At 38.0% G+C, this 19,406-nt stretch overlaps 1 protein-coding gene across 3 annotated transcripts in view; it reads right to left on the reverse strand.

The window, feature by feature from the left end:
- Positions 1-19,406, reverse strand: part of EXOC6 (exocyst complex component 6) — a 243,138-nt gene that overhangs the window by 143,798 nt on the left and 79,934 nt on the right. For all 3 annotated transcript variants that reach the window (XM_023546920.2, XM_023546921.2, XM_003409007.4), the window contains 4 exons: positions 16,527-16,731; positions 8,899-9,054; positions 6,436-6,504; positions 1,177-1,260 (listed from right to left, as the gene is read on the reverse strand). In XM_023546920.2, coding sequence (XP_023402688.2) covers positions 1,177-1,260; positions 6,436-6,504; positions 8,899-9,054; positions 16,527-16,709 — 492 coding nt within the window. In that variant the 5' untranslated portion in view covers positions 16,710-16,731. The remainder of the gene's footprint in view (positions 1-1,176; positions 1,261-6,435; positions 6,505-8,898; positions 9,055-16,526; positions 16,732-19,406) is intronic.

A 19,406-nucleotide genomic window follows, 5' to 3' on the forward strand; every position in this document is an offset into this window, starting at 1 on the left:
TAACAAAAAAGTGAAAAGACGACCCACAGATTGGAAGAAAATTTTCAGGAACGATATATCCAATAAGGGTTTAATATCCAAAATATTTTAAAAAAGAAAAGAAAAAAAAAAACTTCTACAAATTAACAACAAAAAGACAAAAAACCCAATGAAAAAAAATGGCCAAAGAACTTGAACACACAATTCACCAAAGAGGCTATTCAAATGGCCGGCAAGCATATTAAAAGAGCCTCAACATCATTAGCCATTAGGAAGATGCAAATCATAACCCAATGAGATATCACCTCACCTGTACCAGAATAGCAATGATCAAAAAAAAGGAAAACAACAGGTGTTTGCAAGGTTGTGGAAAAACTGGCACCCTCATCCACTGATGATGGGAATCTAAAATGTATAGCCACTATAGAAAACAGTGTGGTGGTTCCTCAAAAAAGTTGAGCAGAGAACTACCATATGACCCAGCAATCCCAATTCTAGGTATGTACCCAGAAAAAGTGAAGGCAGGAATCCAAAACAGATACCTGTATACCAATGTTCATTGTATCACTTTTCACAATAGCCAAGTGGTGGAAACAACTGAAACGTCCATCAACAGGTAAACGGATAAGCAAAATGTGTATACACAGAACGAAATACTGCTCAGCTACTGAGCCATAAAGAGAAATAAGGTCCTAACGTATGCCACAACATGGATCAACCTTGAAAACAGCATGCTGAGTGAAATCAGTCATGAAAGGACAAACATTGTATAATCTCACTTCCATGAAATAAATACATGAGAATTTAAGATTAAAAAAAAAAACATTTTATCCAACATCTTTAGTTGTTTTTGCATTGGGAAGGTTAATCAATAGCACGCCATACTGTCAGAAACTAATCTCTCTTCGTTCATGGTGATTATCAATCCCTGACATCTTATATATTAACTTTTTATTTATTCACTATTTTATTTGTTCACTGCTTATCTTTCCTAATAGAATTTAAGCTCATAAGAGAAGGTGTTTATCTGTTTTGTTCAATGTCATACCCTCAGTACCTAAACCAATGATTAGAAATGGTAGGTGTTCAATAAATATTTAGTGTTGGATGAATAGTGATACACGCTCTAAAGAAACTAAGCAGGGTAAGGGGATAAAAAGAGACAACATAATCAAACCAGAATTTTTACATACTTACCATATTTGACTGAGGTTGCAATACCAGTCTTGCCTGTTTCTTTCTTTGCTTTCGGTAATAATTTTCAAATGTTTCCTCACTGCCCTAAAATAAAATCAGCAGAATAATGAAAAATACACACACACACACATGCATACACACACACACACACTGCTAATACTTCTCTCACACAAAAACCCATATACACCTTGCTACAACTCCCAATTACTTTCCCCCTAATGAGACAGCCCGCTCTCTCCCTCCACTCTCTCTGTTCGTGTCCATTTCTCCAGCTTCTAACCCCCTCCGCCCTTTCATCTCCCCTCCAGGCAGGAGATGCCAACATATACACTGCTAATACTTCTTTACCTACAAGGGGCTAGTCTTATTTTCTAACAACTGGCATATAAATGCTGAATGACATTTCACACTGAATGCCAACAACTAATTTTAGGCATCATAGTTCAAAGACAGTAAACTTGTTTGGTATCACAACAATTAGTGTCATGGATTAAATTATGTCCCCCCCAAAATGTGTGTATCAACTTGGTTGGGCCATGATTCCCAGTATTCTATGGTTGTTCTCCATTCTGTGATTGTAATTTTATGTTAAAGAGGATTGGGGTGGGATTATAACACCCTTACCAGGCCACATCCCTGACCCAATGTAAAGGGAGCTTCCCTGGGGTGTGGCCTGCACCACCTTTTATCTCTCAAGAGATAAAAGGAAAGGGAAGCCAGCAGAGAGGGGGACCTCATACCACCAAGAAAGCAGTGCAGGGAGCAGAGCGTGTTCTTTGGACCCAGGGTTCCTGCATAGAGAAGCTCCTAGTATAGGGGAAGATTAGCGAGAAGACCAACAAGAAAGAAAGCCTTCCCCTGGAGCTGACGCCCTGAATTTGGACTTCTAGCCTACTAGATTGTATTTCTTTGTTAAAGCCATCCACTTCTGGTATTTCTATTGCAGCAGCACTAGGTAAGATGATTAGCACGGCTAAAGTTAAACTCAAACAGTTTGTCATTTGCCCTACTTATCACTTAGGGAAGACAGACACCATGGAATGCCAAGAACCTCACCAGCCTACTGACAAGGAAGGACCTCCCCCTAAAGCCATGCCTTAAACTCAAACTTCCAGCCTCCTAAACTGTGAGAAAACAAATTCCTGTTCTTTGGAGTCACCTACTTGTAGTATATGTGTTATAGCAGCTCTAGGTAACTAAGACACAATTTAGTATAAGAGTGAGGGTGCTGCTCTAATTAATAACTAAAATGTAGAAAAGGCTTTGGAATTGGGTAATGAGCACAGGCTGGAGGCATTTTGATATGCTTGATAGTAAGAGCCTCACTTGCCCTGAAGAGACTGTTGGCTGAGTTATGGACATTAAGGGCAATTCTGATGAGGCCTCAGAAAGAACAGAGAGCTGTAGAGAAAGTGCCTATCATTATGAACAGAATGCAGCTAGAAATGTGGATGTAAAACGTGCTTCAAAAAAGTGGACGTGGATATATGTGGATATAAAATGTGAGCCTTTAAAAGGAAATGATGAACATGTTATTGAACACCAGAAGAAGGGTGATACTTGTTATACAATGGCAAAGAACGTGTCTGAATTATGCTAAAATGTTTTGTGGAAGGTAGAACTTTTAAGTGATGAACTTGAATATTTGGCTGAGGAGATTTCTAAGCAGGATCTTAATGGGGTGGCACAGTTCCTCCTTGTCACTTATAGTAAAATGTGGAAGGAAAGAGATAGATTTAGAAATAAACCACACACAAAAAAAACACAGAAACCTAAAAATCTAAAAAATTCTATTGTAAAAACTTAGCGAATGTGCCCTAGAATTGATGCCGAGGGTGTGGCTATACAATCTTTTGCCTAAAAGATCAGGTCTGTGACAGATGGATCTAATCAACTACTTCATCAGAAATTCTGTCAGTTTAACTAAAAGGGGGCAGAAACAGGATGAAATGAAAGAAAGCTGTCTGCCTCTTGAAATTCTACAGGTAGGAAATAGGCCAATAGAGCTATGGCTATAAATATCTGTTATTCTTCAAGAAAAGCAAGGGACCATCCTAGGAACAGTTTAGAGACCATTAAAACTGTCAGAAGGCACACAAGGGGAGGGGACAGGGCTGCCATTTCCTAGGTTTCAAAGGGTGGAGCCACTGCCCCTTAAGTCTCAAAGAGTGGGGTCATGGTTACCCCTGTTCTGGAGGGTGAGGCTGCCTTTCCAGTGGGCCAAAAGAATGGGACCACTACCCAAAGTTGAGGATGTAGGGCTGCTGTGCCAGTGGGTCAGGCAAACAGGTGTACAAGGGCTGAGGGGGTAGGCTCATTGCTCAGATGGGCCAACCGAATGGGGCCACCCAAAGTCAAGGAAGTGGCACAGCCATTCCAGTGGTCCTAGAAGGCAGGGTTGATGTCCAGGGCTAAGGGGTCTCCACCCAGGATCTAGAGAACATGGCCAATTCCCAGAGTCAAGAGAGTGGAGCCACTGCTCAGATGGGCTTGGAGAATGGAGGATTATTTTCAAGCTATAAGAGCTAATGAGATTTTCCCTGCTGGGCTTTAAACCTGCGTGGTATCCATGACTCCTTTCCTTTCAATTTCTCCCTTTTGGAATGGGAATTGTCTGCCTTGCACCTGTCCCATCATTGTACTTTGGAAGCAGAAAACTTGTATTCTAGGTTGCACAGGTCTGCAGATGGAGAAAAATGTTGTCCCAGGATGAAACACACCCAGGGTCTCACCCATACTGGATTTAGATGATTCAGAAGATGAGATTTGGGAGCTAGAGTTGATGCTGGAATGGGTTAAGAGGTTTGGGGATGATGGCAAGAGAGTGAATGTGTTTTGTACATGGGAAAGAGATGAATTTTGAGGGACTGAACAGTGGTTACTCATATGTAAGTTCAAGACAAAAAACTGAAGAAAATCAGAGCAAGTCCAACAGAGCCAAAACACGACCTTGAGTATTATCTCACCTGAATTTACCAACTCAAGAACAGATTTGATGACTTGAACACTAATGACTGAAGACCAGATGAGTTGTGGCATGACATCAAGGACATCATACATGAAGAATGCAAAAGGTCGTTGAAAAGACAGGAAAGAAAAAAAGACCAAAATGGATGTCAGAGGAGACTCTGAAACTTGCTGTCAACCGTTGAGCAGCTAAAGCAAAAGGAAGAAATGATGACGTAAAAGAACTGAACAGAAGATTTCAAAGGGTGGCTAGAGAAGATAAAGTATTATGATAACGTGCAAAGAGCTGGAGATAGAAAATCAAAAGGGAAGAACACATTTGACATTTCTCAAGCTGAAAGAACTGAAGAAAAAATTCAAGCCTCGAGTTGTAACAGTGAAGGATTTTATGGGGAAAATATTAAACAATGCAGAAAGCATCAAGAGAAGATGGAAAGAATACACAGAGTCAACCATTTTAAGAGGTGGCATATGATCAGGAACCAATGGTACTGAAGGAAGGAGTCCAAGCTGCACTGAAAGAATTGGTGAAAAACAAGGCTCCAGGAATTGATGGAATATCAACTGAGATGTTTCAACAAATGGATGCAGCACTGGAAGTGCTCACTCACCCATGCCAAGAAATACGGAAGACAGCATCCTGGCCAACCGACTGGAAGAGATCTATATTTATGCCTATTCCCAAGAAAGGTGATCCAACCAAATGTGGAAATTACAGAACAGTATCATTAATATCACATGCAAGCAAAATTTTGCTGATCATTCAAAAGCAGCTGCAGCTACTAACAGGGAACTGCCAGAAATTCAGACTGGATTCAGAACAGGACGTGGAACCAGGGATATCATTGCTGATGTCAGATGGATCCTGGCTGAAAGCAGAGAATACCAGAAGGATGTTTACCTGTGTTTTACTGACTATGCAAAGGCATTCGACTGTGTGGATCATACAAATTCTGGATAATGTTATGAAGAATGGGAATTCCAGAACACTTAATTGTGCTCATGAGGAACCTTTACATAGATCAAGAGGCAGTTGTTCAGACAGACCGAGGGGGTGCTGAGTGGTTTAAAGTCAGGAAAGGTGTGTGTCAGAGTTGTATCCTTTCACCATACCTATTCAATCTGTATGCTGAGCAAATAATATGAAAAGCTGGACTATATGAAGAAGAACAGGGCATCAGGATTGGAGGAAGACTCATTAACAACCTGCGTTATGCAGATGACAAAACCTTGCGTGCTGAAAGTGAAGAGGACTTGAAGCACTTACTGATGAAGATCAAAGACCACAGCCTTCAGTAAGGATTACACTTCAACATAAAGAAAACAAAAATCCTCACAACTGGCCAATAAGCAACATCGTGATAAATGGAGAAAAGAGTGAAGTTGTCAAGGATTCCATTTTACTTGGATCCACCATCAACAGCCATGAAAGCAGCAGTCAAGAAATCAAAAGATGCATTAAAAAGATGTGTTGCATTGGGCAAATACACTGCGAAGGACCTCTTTAAAGTGTTAAAAGTTGTCACCTTGAAGATTAAGGTGCCCCTGACCCAAGCCATGTATTTTCAATCACATCATACGCGTGTGGAAGCTGGACAATGAAAAAGGAAGACCAAAGAAGAACTGACACCTTTGAATTGTGGTGTTGGCAAAGAATATTGAATATACCATGGACTGCCAAAGGAACGAACAAAATCTGTCTTGGAGGTAGTACAACCAGAATGCTCCTTAGAAGCAGTGATGGTGAGACTGCATCTTACATAGTTGGACATGTTGTCAGGAGGGATCAGTCCATGGAGAAGAACATCACGCTTCGTAAAGTACAGGGTCAGCAGAAAAGATGAAGACCCTCAATAAGATGGACTGACACAGTGGCTGCAACAATGGGCTCAAGCATAAGAACAACTGCAGGGATGGCTCAGGACTGGGTAGTGTTTCGTTCTGTTGTGCAGAGGGTCGCTATGAGTCAGAACCAACTCAACGGCACCTAACAACGACGACAACAAAAAAAGGGCGGAATTTTATGGATTGAACTGTATCCCCCAAAGGCACAAAGGCAAGAGGAAGATATAGAAGTATACTATCGTAAGGTTTTTATAATATACGTGAAATGGCATATCACTTTAAAGTGGACTACAATAAGTTAAAAAAAAAAAAAGTAGGTGCCTTACATGCAATGGATATTCCACAAACATTTCTTATACAAAGATTTACAGCTTGCTGAGCTTATGGTCAGCCTTTTCAAAAAGTCATAAAATGCATGTCTTTTTAATATGTCAAAAACATACTTACCAAAACAGAATGAATGTGCAAACATCGGTAAACAGGTGAAAAATCAACAAGATCCTGAACAGTTAAGACCTGAAAAAATAAAGCCATTGTTTTAAAACTACAGGTCCAACTATTAGTCCTTTATTGGAAAACATAAACTTAAGGAGATTCATGGGCTTTACAACATTTATTCAATTCTCTCACAGAAAGCACACACTACAAATACAATGCCTTTTTTATTTTGCTTTGACATTTGTTCAGTAGTTCATCCTTAATATGTTCACCATCATTGTTGGCTGTTTTAAGATAATATATTACAGGGCAATATTACATGCTATATATCATATATAGTATGAAGGATCCTTGGTGGTGTAATAGTTCAGCACTCAGCTGTTAACTGAAAGGTTGGCGGTTCGAACCCACTCAGAGATTGTGTGGGAAAAAGAAGTGGCAATCTGATTGTGCAAAGATTTTAAAAATCTGTTGCAGTGTAGTAGAGTCCAACTCACAACACCTGACTTACAGGACAGAGTAGAGCTGCCCCATAGGGTTTCCAAGGCTTTAATCTTCATGGAAGCAGACTGCCACATCTTTCTCCCAAGGAGCATCTGGTGTATTTGAACCACTGACCTTTTGGTTGGCAGCTAAGTGCTTTAACCACTGCACCACCGGGGCTCCTTTCTGTAAAGATTATAGGCTAGAGAATTCTATGGGGCAGTTCTACTCTGTCACATGGCGTTGCTATGAGTTGAAATCGACTCAGCACCCAAAAACAACATATACAATATATAATTATAAAATAATAAAAAGTTACTAAAGAGAACACAGGGTATATATTTAACATGCTTGGTAGATTCTCAGAAAATTGCTATAGATAACTAGATATCTCATTACTGTTTTTGGGAAAGATGGTGTGTGGATTTGTGGTTTACTTATAGACAAAGTTCCTTCTCTTAAGCAGCTAATTCATACAACTGATCATTATTTCATCAAACTGAAGACATCATCATTATTATTTACTGACCACTAAGAAAGAAAAAAACACTATCAACTGAAACTATGACACTAGCAATTTAATATGTATCCCGAATTATAAGATGTTGCCCAGTGCTGTAGTGGTTAAGAGCTACAGCTGCTAATCAAAAGGTTGGCAGTTTGAATCCACCAGCTGCTCCTTGGAAGCCCCACAGGGCACTTCTTCTCTGTCCTATAGGGTTGCTTGACTTGGAATTGACTCAACGGCAGTGGGTTTGGTTTGGGCTTTTGGTCTACCACTGCTCTTCTGAATCTGGCATTCTATATAACAAATTTCCTGTGATGACTTGATCTTGCCACCATACCCCTCTATTTGAGAAACTACTGCAAAAGCTTTGTATGAGACCACACTACATGTCAATCAAGTATTGTTTAGCATGAACACTTCAGTTAGGTACTAAATCCATTCTGTAATTTTAGATTGAGGTTTTTTTTTTTTTTTTTAAGATTTTCACTACAATGAAAATACAAATTTTTAAAATTAGAGAATTTCTAGACCATCAAGAATACATTAGAGGATCCCAACTGAAAAACAATTTGGTGGGAGATTATACAGATATATCTAGTTGATAAAAAGAATATGAAGATTACATGGCAAATAGAATACGTAAATGGAAAATAAACATGTATGCAAAAAATAGGGATCATAGTAAGTGAATTCAAAGGACAAAATAAAGGTAAGCTCGAGAGAAGACTTTGTGAGAGAATAAAAGCTGTAACTACAAAATGTATTTGTATATATAGGATGAAAGATATTCAATATTTAAGAACAATTTCAATGTTTCTAGACTTATTAGGAGGCCTGGTGGCACCTGGCTACTAACCAAAAGGTTGGCAGTTTGAACTCCCCCAGTGGCTCCATGGGAGAAAGACCTGGCAATGTGCTCCCATGAAGATTAGAGCCTGGAAAACCCTACAGGGCCGATTCTACTCTCTCACATGGGATTGCTATTAGTCAAAATCAACTTGAAGGCACTTAACAACAACTATATATTAGGACTTAATTTTAAGAAATAAAAAAACAACTTTAATCATATTAGAATTCCTTTGTACTATCCCGCCACTAATTAAAAAAAAAAATTGGCTATCCGGAATTAGTCCAAATGGCAAGGTCAAGGTGTCATGAAACTAAAATTTTACCACAGATAATTTAAATATAATCAATGGGCGCTCACTATAAAAAACTTTAGATCTACACTTTTATTGCTAATTATGGTAGAACGCCTACCTTCAATTACCTATGGCTTACAAACACAATCTATACCCTATTTACCTGTCAAGTTATACAAGTCTAATATTTCACATGATTCCATTGCCCTAACAGCTCATTACAAACTGATCTATATAAATTCGATTTATATATGTGAAAACTGAGAATCACACAGATATATATTACAACCTGCAAGAAAAAATCTACCCAATAATAAATTAAGAAAGAAATTCCATCACCTCGTCTTCATTCTCATCTTCTTCCTCCAGTGCGTGTTTCAATACAATTTCATTCCTTTCTTCTGGAATTCTACCATGGTTTATACACACATTTTTCCCAAATTTTACATTATTTTGTTTCTGCAGAGCCACGCTGAAAGTTTTCTGCTGCTGTGCCTATTTTGAAAGAAGAAAAATTCAGATTTTAAAATGTATTTCAAAATTCATTCCAAATTTTAATTCATACTGTCTTCTTTTTTAAATATCTGTAGGTATAGGATCTGCAGTGTAGTCCTACTTTTTAATTCATGATTCCTCTTCCTTTTTAAAGAGTCTTATGGAGGTTTACAAGTTTTATTTGAGAAAACTTAAGAACCAACTTTTGGCTTTGTTGATCCTCCCTATTGTATTGTCTTCTGTCATGCTGATTTCTGCTCTTGACCTGATTATCTCCTTCCTTATACTTTTCTCAGTTTAATTGGTTCTAGTTTCTTTAGCTTTTTGAGATGGATACTTAGATCATTAATTTTAGCCTTTATTTTCTAATTTATACATCTAAACCTGTAGATGTATCTTTAAACACAACTTTTGCTACACATCCTATACATCTTGATATGTCATATTTTCAAAATAAGTCAGTTCAAAATGTCTTCTGATTTCAATTGTGGTTTCTCCACTGACCCATGGGTCATTTAGAAGTTTATTTCTTAATTTCCAAACATACAGGGCTTTTTTGGTTATCTGTTTGTTGCTGATTTCTGTAACAATTCCTGTGTGGTCAGAAAGCATGCTTTGTATTATTTCAATATTTTGAAATTTATTGACACTTGCTTTATCAATTTTGGTAAGTGATCTACCTGTGCTTGAAAAGAACGTATATTCTAAAATCATGGCATACAGGGTTACATACATACCTATCAATTAGGTCAAAGTTGTTAATCATGGGATGTTAAAAGTCTACAGTCTTACTGATTTTTTGTCTGTTGGCTCTATTAGTTACAGAAAGAAGTACATTAAAATCTTCCATTATGATTATGAAGTTATTTATTTCTCCTTTTAATTTTGGCAACTTTGTTTTATATATTTTCAGACTTTTATTAGATGCAAATTTAGAATTGTTTGTGTTCCTGATGAACTGAAATCTTCTATCACTATGAAATGTTCCTCATTCTCTCTATAATCCTTGTTGCCCTAAAGCCTATTTTCATATTAATATACATACATCAGCTTTCTTTTGGTCAGAGTTCTTTCCATCCTTTTGCTTTCAACCCTTCTGTATGTTTATACGTAAATTGTCTCCTATAAGCTGCACATAAGAGTATTTTTAATCCATGTAAATTCCTCTCTGAATATCCTGTTATTTTCTTGCACTGTAATTCTAACTATGTAACCCCCACAAGATAGTTTTATTTTATACAGTCAATATATATAAAATTTTACCCAAAATTTTGCCCTTCCCATTGATTTCCTGAATTGCAGAGGTTTTAACTGGGATGATTTCCCTTTGATCTGAAGAACATAATATTTCTTTTAGTGCAGGTCTGCTACAGATAAATTCTCTAGATTTCGTTCATCTAAAAAATGTCTTCATTTCAACTCCACCTGTGAAAGATCTTTTTGCTGGGTATAGAACTCTGGGTTGACAGATACTCTTTTTCAGCACTTCAAATATGTAATTCCATTATTGTCTGGTTTCCATTAATTCTGTTGAAAAGTCAGCTACAAGAATTATTGTTGTTCTTCTGGCTGCTTCTAAGGTTTTTTTTTTTAAATCTTTATCTTGCAGAGGTGAAGAAGTACAATTACTTTTACAAGATAAAAGCAGTGGTGGATCAGGAGAAGCTACTCCTTGCTAGCAGGAAATTCTTATAAATCTCAAATCCTAGGGTCCCTGATTTGGTGGACTGTATAGCTGGGAAAAGTCCAAAATCAGTCTATGAAAAACAGGTCAAAGATTAAGTTTAATATTGGAACCCTTAATTAAAATGTATAATGTAGTTTGTGAACTTTAAACTTCTGTTTACATTCTCAAACTCAAAAACCTTGCCAAGTGATTGTATTTTTTACCCCCACAGCATGCAGAGAATTCCTTGGCCAGAGGCAGGCAAAAAGTACTGAAAAGGCTGTAACACTGAAGTCAAAGAATACAATGGTGGAGAGCACTCCAAGGGGGAAGAAAACTCCCTGTTGTAAAGCAGTGAGTCAGGACCTATCATGAGGTGAAATGGCAGGTATTACGGGAAAAATTAGTGACTTTCTTGATTCCCATTTTATCATAAAATTTACCAGTTCTATTAGTATCTTGAAGTACCAGCAGTGGAGGGGGAAGAAGGTTACTTCAGACAAATACTAATAAAATCCCATACTTTATTTTATCTTAACAAAGAGGTAACATTCAATCTTTTGGTCCTGCCTAAATATACGTTCCTGGAGCTTTCCTAACGTCTGAGAGTTCTCCAGGATAGCCACAGTCTCTAGATTCAGAATCTCTGGATTCTTTTCCTGAAGTTTGGGTTTGGATTTTATTCTCTTCTACCTATTTAGTCTTCATCTTTTCCAGGCTATCAACATGTTAAAACTCTAACATACTGGCCTACATTTCTCACTTCTGTTCCTATTCTACCATCCACAACTAACCACATTCGCATCATTCCAATGGGAGAGAAAATAACCCAAGGCTAGCTTCCACAGAAAAGAATAGCAAAGAGCTAGTGAGTGTGATGGAATCCCTGGGTGGCTCAAACAGTTAAGCACTTGATGACTAGCTGAAAGGTTGGCCGTCTGAATCCACTCAGAAGCACCTTGGAAGTAAGGCCTGTGATCTGGTTCCAAAAGGTCACAGCCTTGAAAACCCCATGGAGCAGTTCTACTCTGCACACATGGGGTCAACGTGAGTCAAAATTGACTCAACAGCAACTAATAACAAGTCTGACTTAAATTCTATTTTGTAGTTTCTGTTTATTTACAGCAAATACAGATCTTAATTGTCAACCAAGTATTTAAACTGAACAAACTGCTGTTATTGTTGTTAGTGACCACTGAGTCAACATGGTGGCCTTATGTATAACAGAATAAAACATTGCATTGCCTGGCCCTGCGCCATCCTCACAATAGTCGGTTATGTTTTAGCCCACTGTTGCAGCTATTACGTCCATCTATCACATGGAGGGTTTCTCTCATTTCTTGCTGACCCTCTACTGTACCAAACATAATGTCCTTTTCTAGCAACTGGTCTGTCCTGATGATGTGTCCAAAGTTAAGCAAGATGGAATCTTGCCATCTTTGCTTCTAAGGAGCATTCTGGTTGTACTTTCTCTAAAACTGATTTGTTCATTTTTCTGGCAGTCCATGGTATATTCAGTATTATTCGCCAGCACAATTCAAACGCTTCAATTCCTCTGTCTTCCCTAATCACTGATCAGCTTTTGGATGCATATGAGGCAACTGAAAAGACATGACTTGGGTCAGGCGCACCTTAGTCCTCAAAGTGACATCTTTGCTTTTTCACATTTTAAAGAGGTCTTTCCCAGTAAATGTTTCCAATGCAATACAACACTTTGATTTCTTTCTTTTTTTTTTTTAGTGTTTTTTTTTTAATTTTTATTGAGCTTCAAGTGAACGTTTACAAATCAAGTCAGTCTGTCACATATAAGTTTATATACACCTTACTCCATACTCCCACTTGCTCTCCCCCTAATGAGTCAGCCCTTCCAGTCTCTCCTTTCATGACAATTTTGCCAGCTTCCAACTCTCTCTACTCTCCCATCTCCCCTCCAGACAGGAGATGCCAACACAGTCTCAAGTGTCCACCTGATACATATAGCTCACTCTTCATCAGCATCTCTCTCCTACCCACTGTCCAGTCCCCCTTCCATGTTTGACGAGTTGTCTTCGGGAATGGTTTCTGTCCTGGGCCAACAGAAGGTTTGGGGACCATGACCGCCGGGATTCCTCTAGTCTCAGTCAGACCATTAAGTATGGTCTTTTTGTGAGAATTTGGGGTCTGCATCCCACTGATCTCCTGCTCCCTCAGGGGTTCTCTGTTGTGCTCCCTGTCAGGGCAGTCATCGGTTGTGGCCGGGCACCAACTAGTTCTTCTGGTCTCAGGATGATTTAAGTCTCTGGTTCATGTGGCCCTTTCTGTCTCTTGGGCTCATAATTATCGTGTGACGTTGGTGTTCTTCATTCTCCTTTGATCCAGGGGGGTTGAGACCAATTGATGCATCTTAGATGGCCGCTTGTTAGCATTTAAGACCCCAGATGCCACATTTCAAAGTGGGATGCAGAATGTTTTCATAATAGAATTATTTTGCCAATTGACTTAGAAGTCCCCGCAAACCATGGTCCCCAAACCCCTGCCCTTGCTCCACTGACCTTTGAAGCATTCAGTTTATCCCGGAAACTTCTTTGCTTTTGGTCCAGTCCAGTTGAGCTGAACTTCCCTGTATTGAGTATTGTCCTTCCCTTCACCTAAAGCAGTTCTTATCTACTAATTAATCAGTAAATAACCCTCTCCCACCCTCCCTCCCTCCCCTCCTCGTAACCACAAAAGTATGTGTTCTTCTCAGTTTATACTATTTCTCAAGATCTTATAATAGTGGTCTTATACAATATTTGTCCTTTTGCCTCTGACTAATTTCACTCAGCATAATGCCTTCCAGGTTCCTCCATGTTATGAAATGTTTCACAGATTCCTCACTGTTCTTTATCGATGCGTAGTATTCCATTGTGTGAATATACCATTATTTATTTAACCATTCATCCGTTGATGGACACCTTGGTTGCTTCCAGCTTTTTGCTATTGTAAACAGAGCTGCAATAAACATGGGTGTGCATATATCTGTTCGTGTGAAGGCTCTTATTTCTCTAGGGTATATTCCGAGGAGTGGGATTTCTGGGTTGTATGGTAGTTCTATTTCTAATTGTTTAAGATAACACCAGATAGATTTCCAAAGTGGTTGTACCATTTTACTTTCCCACCAGCAGTGTATAAGAGCTCCAATCTCTCCGTGGCCTCTCCAATATTTATTATTTTGTGTTTTTTGGATTAATGCCAGCCTTGCTGGAGTGAGATGGAATCTGATCGTAGTTTTAATTTGCATTTCTCTAATGGCTAATGATCGAGAGCATTTTCTCATGTATCTGTTAGCTGCCTGAATATCTTCTTTAGTGAAGTGCGTGTTCATATCTTCTGCCCACTTCTTGATTGGGTTGTTTGTCTTTTTGTGGTTGAGTTTTGACAGAATCATATAGATTTTAGAAAACAGGTGCTGGTCGGAGATGTCATAGCTGAAAATTCTTTTCCAGTCTGTAGGTGGTCTTTTTAACACTTTGATTTCTTGACTGCTGCTTCCATGGGCATTGATTGTTGATCCAAGTACAGTGAAAACCATGACAACTTCAATTCCTTTGCCATTTATCATGCAGCTGAACAAAAAGCACTATCAAAAATAATCTGAAATCTAATCCGCTATAGTCCACCTACAGATAAATAAAAGGTAACTACGATTGAAAAAAAAAATGAAGCAACTTTTCAAAAAACATTATTGTACATCACAGATCCTATATTATTAATAGTTTCCACTTTTATTAAAGTAAATTAACCCTGGTAAACAATTTTCAAAATCACTACATCCTTAAAGTAAACAATATGCTAAACAAAGGAAATTAACATGGAGTATACACAAAGCTGAAACAATTATAATAGAAATTATGGGATCTACAAATAATCCTTTAAAGAGTTAAAAGAGGGAGAAAGCTCATATACTAAATTCTGATCTCCTCTGATTTGACAATATTCTGGTGCAGATTTATTACTTCAATTAGAAAAATAAAATAAGGTTTCTCCCAAGTACTCTGTAATAATACTTGGGGAAAAAATAAGGAGCAAAGAAGCAAGTTGAACACTGTTGTATTTATATGACACCATGCTTACTGGGAGTTCTAACAGCTAACTCTTGGAAACTTTAATTATACTCATTTTTAAGCTTTTCATTATTGAAAATATCAAAAGTAAACAAAGTCAACAGGTTAGTATAATAACTCCCATGTACCTATGAACTAGCTTCAACAATTAACATTTTTCCATTCTTTCATCCGTATCTTTACTCACTTGCTCCACAGACATCTTAATAATTTTTTATAGTTCTCTTTGCAGTAGGATTTATATACATTGAAATGTATAGATCTTAACTACACAATTTTGACAAATGAATACACCCCTATGGAGGCTAGAAGTCTGAAATCAAGATGTTGATAGAGCCATGCTACCACTGAAGGCGCTAGAGAAGAATCCTCCCTTGCTTCTTCATAGCTTCTGGTAGTGGTTGGCAGTCCTTGGCATTCTTGCACTTGTAGCTGCATCACTCCGATCTCTGCTTCCATTGTCATGTGGTCTTCTTCCCTCCTGTGTATATCTCTGAATCTCTCTCGCCTTATAATGACACCAGTTATTGGATTTAGGTCCCACCCTAATCCAGTATGATCTGCAAAGATCCTATGTCCAAATAAGGTCACATTCACAGGTACTGGGGACTAGAACATAAATATAGCTTTTTGGGGGACAACCCCATCTACAAATATACAACCCACTATACCCCCATCATGATTTACAACATTTCCATCTCCCCAGAAAAGTCCCCTTGAGTCCCTCCTCAGGCAATCTCCCAATCCAGAAACAACCACCGTTCTGACTTTTTTGCACCTTAAATAAGTTTTGCCTGCTTTAGAACTGCATATAAATGGAATTACAGTACGTGCTTTTTTGTGTTCACCTTCTGTGGCTCAGCATACCTGACAAATTCATACATGTTGTTGCATATATTCAGTAACTTAGCCCTGGTGGCATAGCGGTTAAGTGCTACGGCTGCTAACCAAAGGGTCGGCAGTTCAAATCCGCCAGGCTCTCCTTGGAAACTCTATGGGGCAGTTCTACTCTGTCCTATAGGGTCGCTATGAGTTGGAATCAACTCGACGGCACTGAGTTATTCCTTTTTGTTGCTAAGTAGTACTCCACTGTATAAATATAGCACAATTTGTGTATATGTTCTCCTTTTGATAGCCATTTGGGTTTTTTCCAGTTTTTGGCTACTGTGAACAAAGCTGCTATGAACATCGTGAGGACACGTTTTCATTTCTCCTTGGTAAATACCTGGAGTGAAACTGTTGACTCATAAAGTAGGTGTATATTAACTTTATAACTACCAAGCCTTTTTACATTGTTAGTCTTTTTATTATTAAGCTGCAGAAGTTTTTAATTCAAAGTTAATACTTTAAAAAAAAAAAAAAGCAATTTAAGACCTTAGCATAGAAGGGCTCCTACTTGCCTCAGGCCTGCCATTTTTTAGCTAATTTTATACCAGATCTGACTGCTGGTAAAGGTTAACGTAACACCACATACATGAGAAAAACTTCTGACACTTTGGCTGGTGAGTAATTAACAAATTAGACGGATTTTACTTAAGTATGGAATAACTATAAACCAAAACAAAACACTGATGAAATCCATTCTAATCAAGAACCAAGAAAGATAAGGGTAAAAATAAACAAAAATAAGCATTTTATGTAAGTAAAAAAGAGTAAACTTTGATTTATTCTATTTCCTAAATTATTAAATAGCATTAAATTAAAATTCTTCTTTTAAATCTTACCTGTTTCATAGCTGTTTCACCTATTTTGTCAGAATGTTTTCGAATACTTTCCAAAAAGTCTTTGAGATCAGACATGGAGATTTCTTTAATATCTTCACGGAGTTTAGGAAGATTTTCTATCATTAGCTGACAAAACCGGTACTGACTAACTCGTGGAAAATACACATTCTCTAACTGTTCCATAGTTTTTAGAGCAGAGTAATACCTGTGATAGGTTAAAAAGAAAAGTGTAGAAAAAGTTCTCATTGATTTTAAAAGTAGGTCGAAACAATTAATCAATTCATCACTCCCAACAAAAAGGATACTGTTACAGTTTTAACACTTACTTACATTTACTAAACACAAACTATAAACCATATGTAACTTCCTTGTTCCACTTATTTCAGTTCATCTAAACTTATAATGGAAACCCTCGTGGCGTAGTGGTTAAGAGCTATAGCCGCTAACCAAACGGTCGGTTGGCAGTTCAGATTCACCAGGTGCTCCTTGGAAACCCGATGGGGCAGTTCACTTCTGCCCTATAGAGTTGCTATGAGTCGGTATCCACTCGAGAGCAACGGGTTTGGTAAACCTATAACATCACGAGCATTACCATAATCATCATAACACCTTAAATTTGTGTTTGAATATTTAGTTATCTGATATGTGATTTCTAGTATCTCTCCTATCCACACATCATCACCACCAAAAAAATGCATAGCACACATTTAATTCAAATTATAGCAAAATTTACTTTAAAGGACTTTTTTGAAAATTTACACTACTAGTTGGGGCAACGGGAAACACTATTATGTGTCATAATAGCCAGGTGAAAAAGTACTGGTACAGCATTTTTTCAAAGCAACAAATATTTACTAAATGTGTATTTATACTTACATGGCATTGTGTAACATGCTAGGTATGCCATCCAAATTTTATCTTGGTTATTGAAAATTCATTAGAATTGTTGTAATATAAACAAATAAAATGTATTTAGGTGACCGTGTTTTTTTATAGTTGGGAGAGGTGTCAATACAATGATTTTGATAGCGCCTATGATGTTACAGATTTACAGGAAGTGAAATAATGGGCTATACCTTTTCTGTAACCCATAACATTTCAAATGCAATTGATCAGTCAACAGTCAAAGTACATATTTGACTGTGGCCTATTTGCTGACTTGATTGAATTAGGTATATCTGAAAGGTATTCTCTCTACAACAGGCATGTTTTCTGAAAATTCACGATAATGTCTATAAAACCTGTTGCAGTTGAGTCAGTTCTGATTCATAGCAACCCTACAGAACAGAGTAGAACTACTCCATGGGGTTTCCAAGGAGCGGTTGGTGGATTTGAACTGCCGACCTTTTGGTTAGCAGCCATAGCTCTTCACCACTGCGCCACCAGGGCTCCAATCATGTCTATAATATGTTTGAAATCATAAGTGATGGATGCTAAGTGAGAAGTATTACCAGTAGTTTTTGCAACCTACTACAGACAAAATCAACTGACTTTATAGCACAACTGCACTTCCCTTCATGCTGCTCATCCCTCACCTCCCATCCTGGAGCTTCCCTGTGTCACCAAGGCATGAGCCATCACAAGGCCTACTTTGCACCAACACATGCACAACCAAGGAATGTAGGCAGTTAATGCCAGTAGGTTAAACCTTCAGCCAGTGGGAAAAGGAAGCCAGAAGATAAATTCTGCTCTGTTCATTCTAGATGCAATGTCCTGATTTACAATAATTTATACAAACTCCCAGAAGGGCCTTTGTAATTAATTAATAGCCAGGAGCGGCTAACTCAACAGCTCACCCTCATATTTGCTCTCCCAAGTTCTCTGTCTCATTTCCCTTTCCCTCAATCCTGCTTCTCACCTTTTCTGAGATTACATTCCCTCAAAAGTAGTAAAATGTCAAGGTTTTATGTCAGACTTTGCTTTCTGGGGCACCGCAGCTACGACACATAGAAAGTTTACAATCTTAGGCACAGAGATGTGAGAAACTAGACTCTGGATCCTTTCTAAAATTTATCCACAAATCTCCCAAGCTTGATATATTTCTAAATGCAGGAAAATTCATATCATAACAGATTACTATTTCTACATGATGCTGTTTTTTAAAAAATTATAAAAATATCCACAACCATTAGAAAAATCCAAAAATTATAAAGAAGAAGATAAAAAATAATCATGATCTGATCCTACCATGTAGCAATTAACTCATTTACATTTGGCCACATCTCATCTAGTCATATTACTACAACATTTCCAGTTATATATCCTTTTTAACAGTATCAACAAATTTACCTTATAATTAAAATTATTTAAAAATAATTACCCTATTTGCAAATCTATTGTTATAATGTAATCGTGTTGCAATTTTAAGTCTCCAAATAAATGCATTCACTTTCATTCCTTCTTGAAACACCAATAAAATGATAGTGAGGGTTTTTTTTTTTTTAAAGCATAAATCCTCATGGATGGAAAGAAAAGGAGAGGAGAGACAACACAATTTTAAAAAGCTGGAAAATCAACAAACAAGTGATAACTCAGCAGACCTGAGAAAACTGAACCCTAACCCAATAGTTGAGAAGGCTAAAATCAACCTAATTCATTCTGCTGTTAGTTGCCGCTGAGTCAGCTCCCACTCGTGGTGACTTTATAATGAAGCGAAAGGCCGCCAGGTCCTGCGCCACTTCATGACTGCTGGCACCTCTGAGTCCACTGTTGCAGCTATTGTGTGGTGCCTTCCAACTCTGGGGACTCCTCTTTCGGACAATATTCTGTTGTGATCCATAAGGTCTTCACTGGCTAATTTTTTAAACAAATTGCCAGGCCTGTCTTCCTAGTCTGCCTTAGTTTGGAAGCTCCGCTGAAACCCTTCTGCCACGGGTGACT

The sequence above is a fragment of the Loxodonta africana genome, chromosome 16, assembly GCF_030014295.1.
Source record: "Loxodonta africana isolate mLoxAfr1 chromosome 16, mLoxAfr1.hap2, whole genome shotgun sequence".
NCBI classification, from domain to species: domain Eukaryota; kingdom Metazoa; phylum Chordata; class Mammalia; order Proboscidea; family Elephantidae; genus Loxodonta; species Loxodonta africana.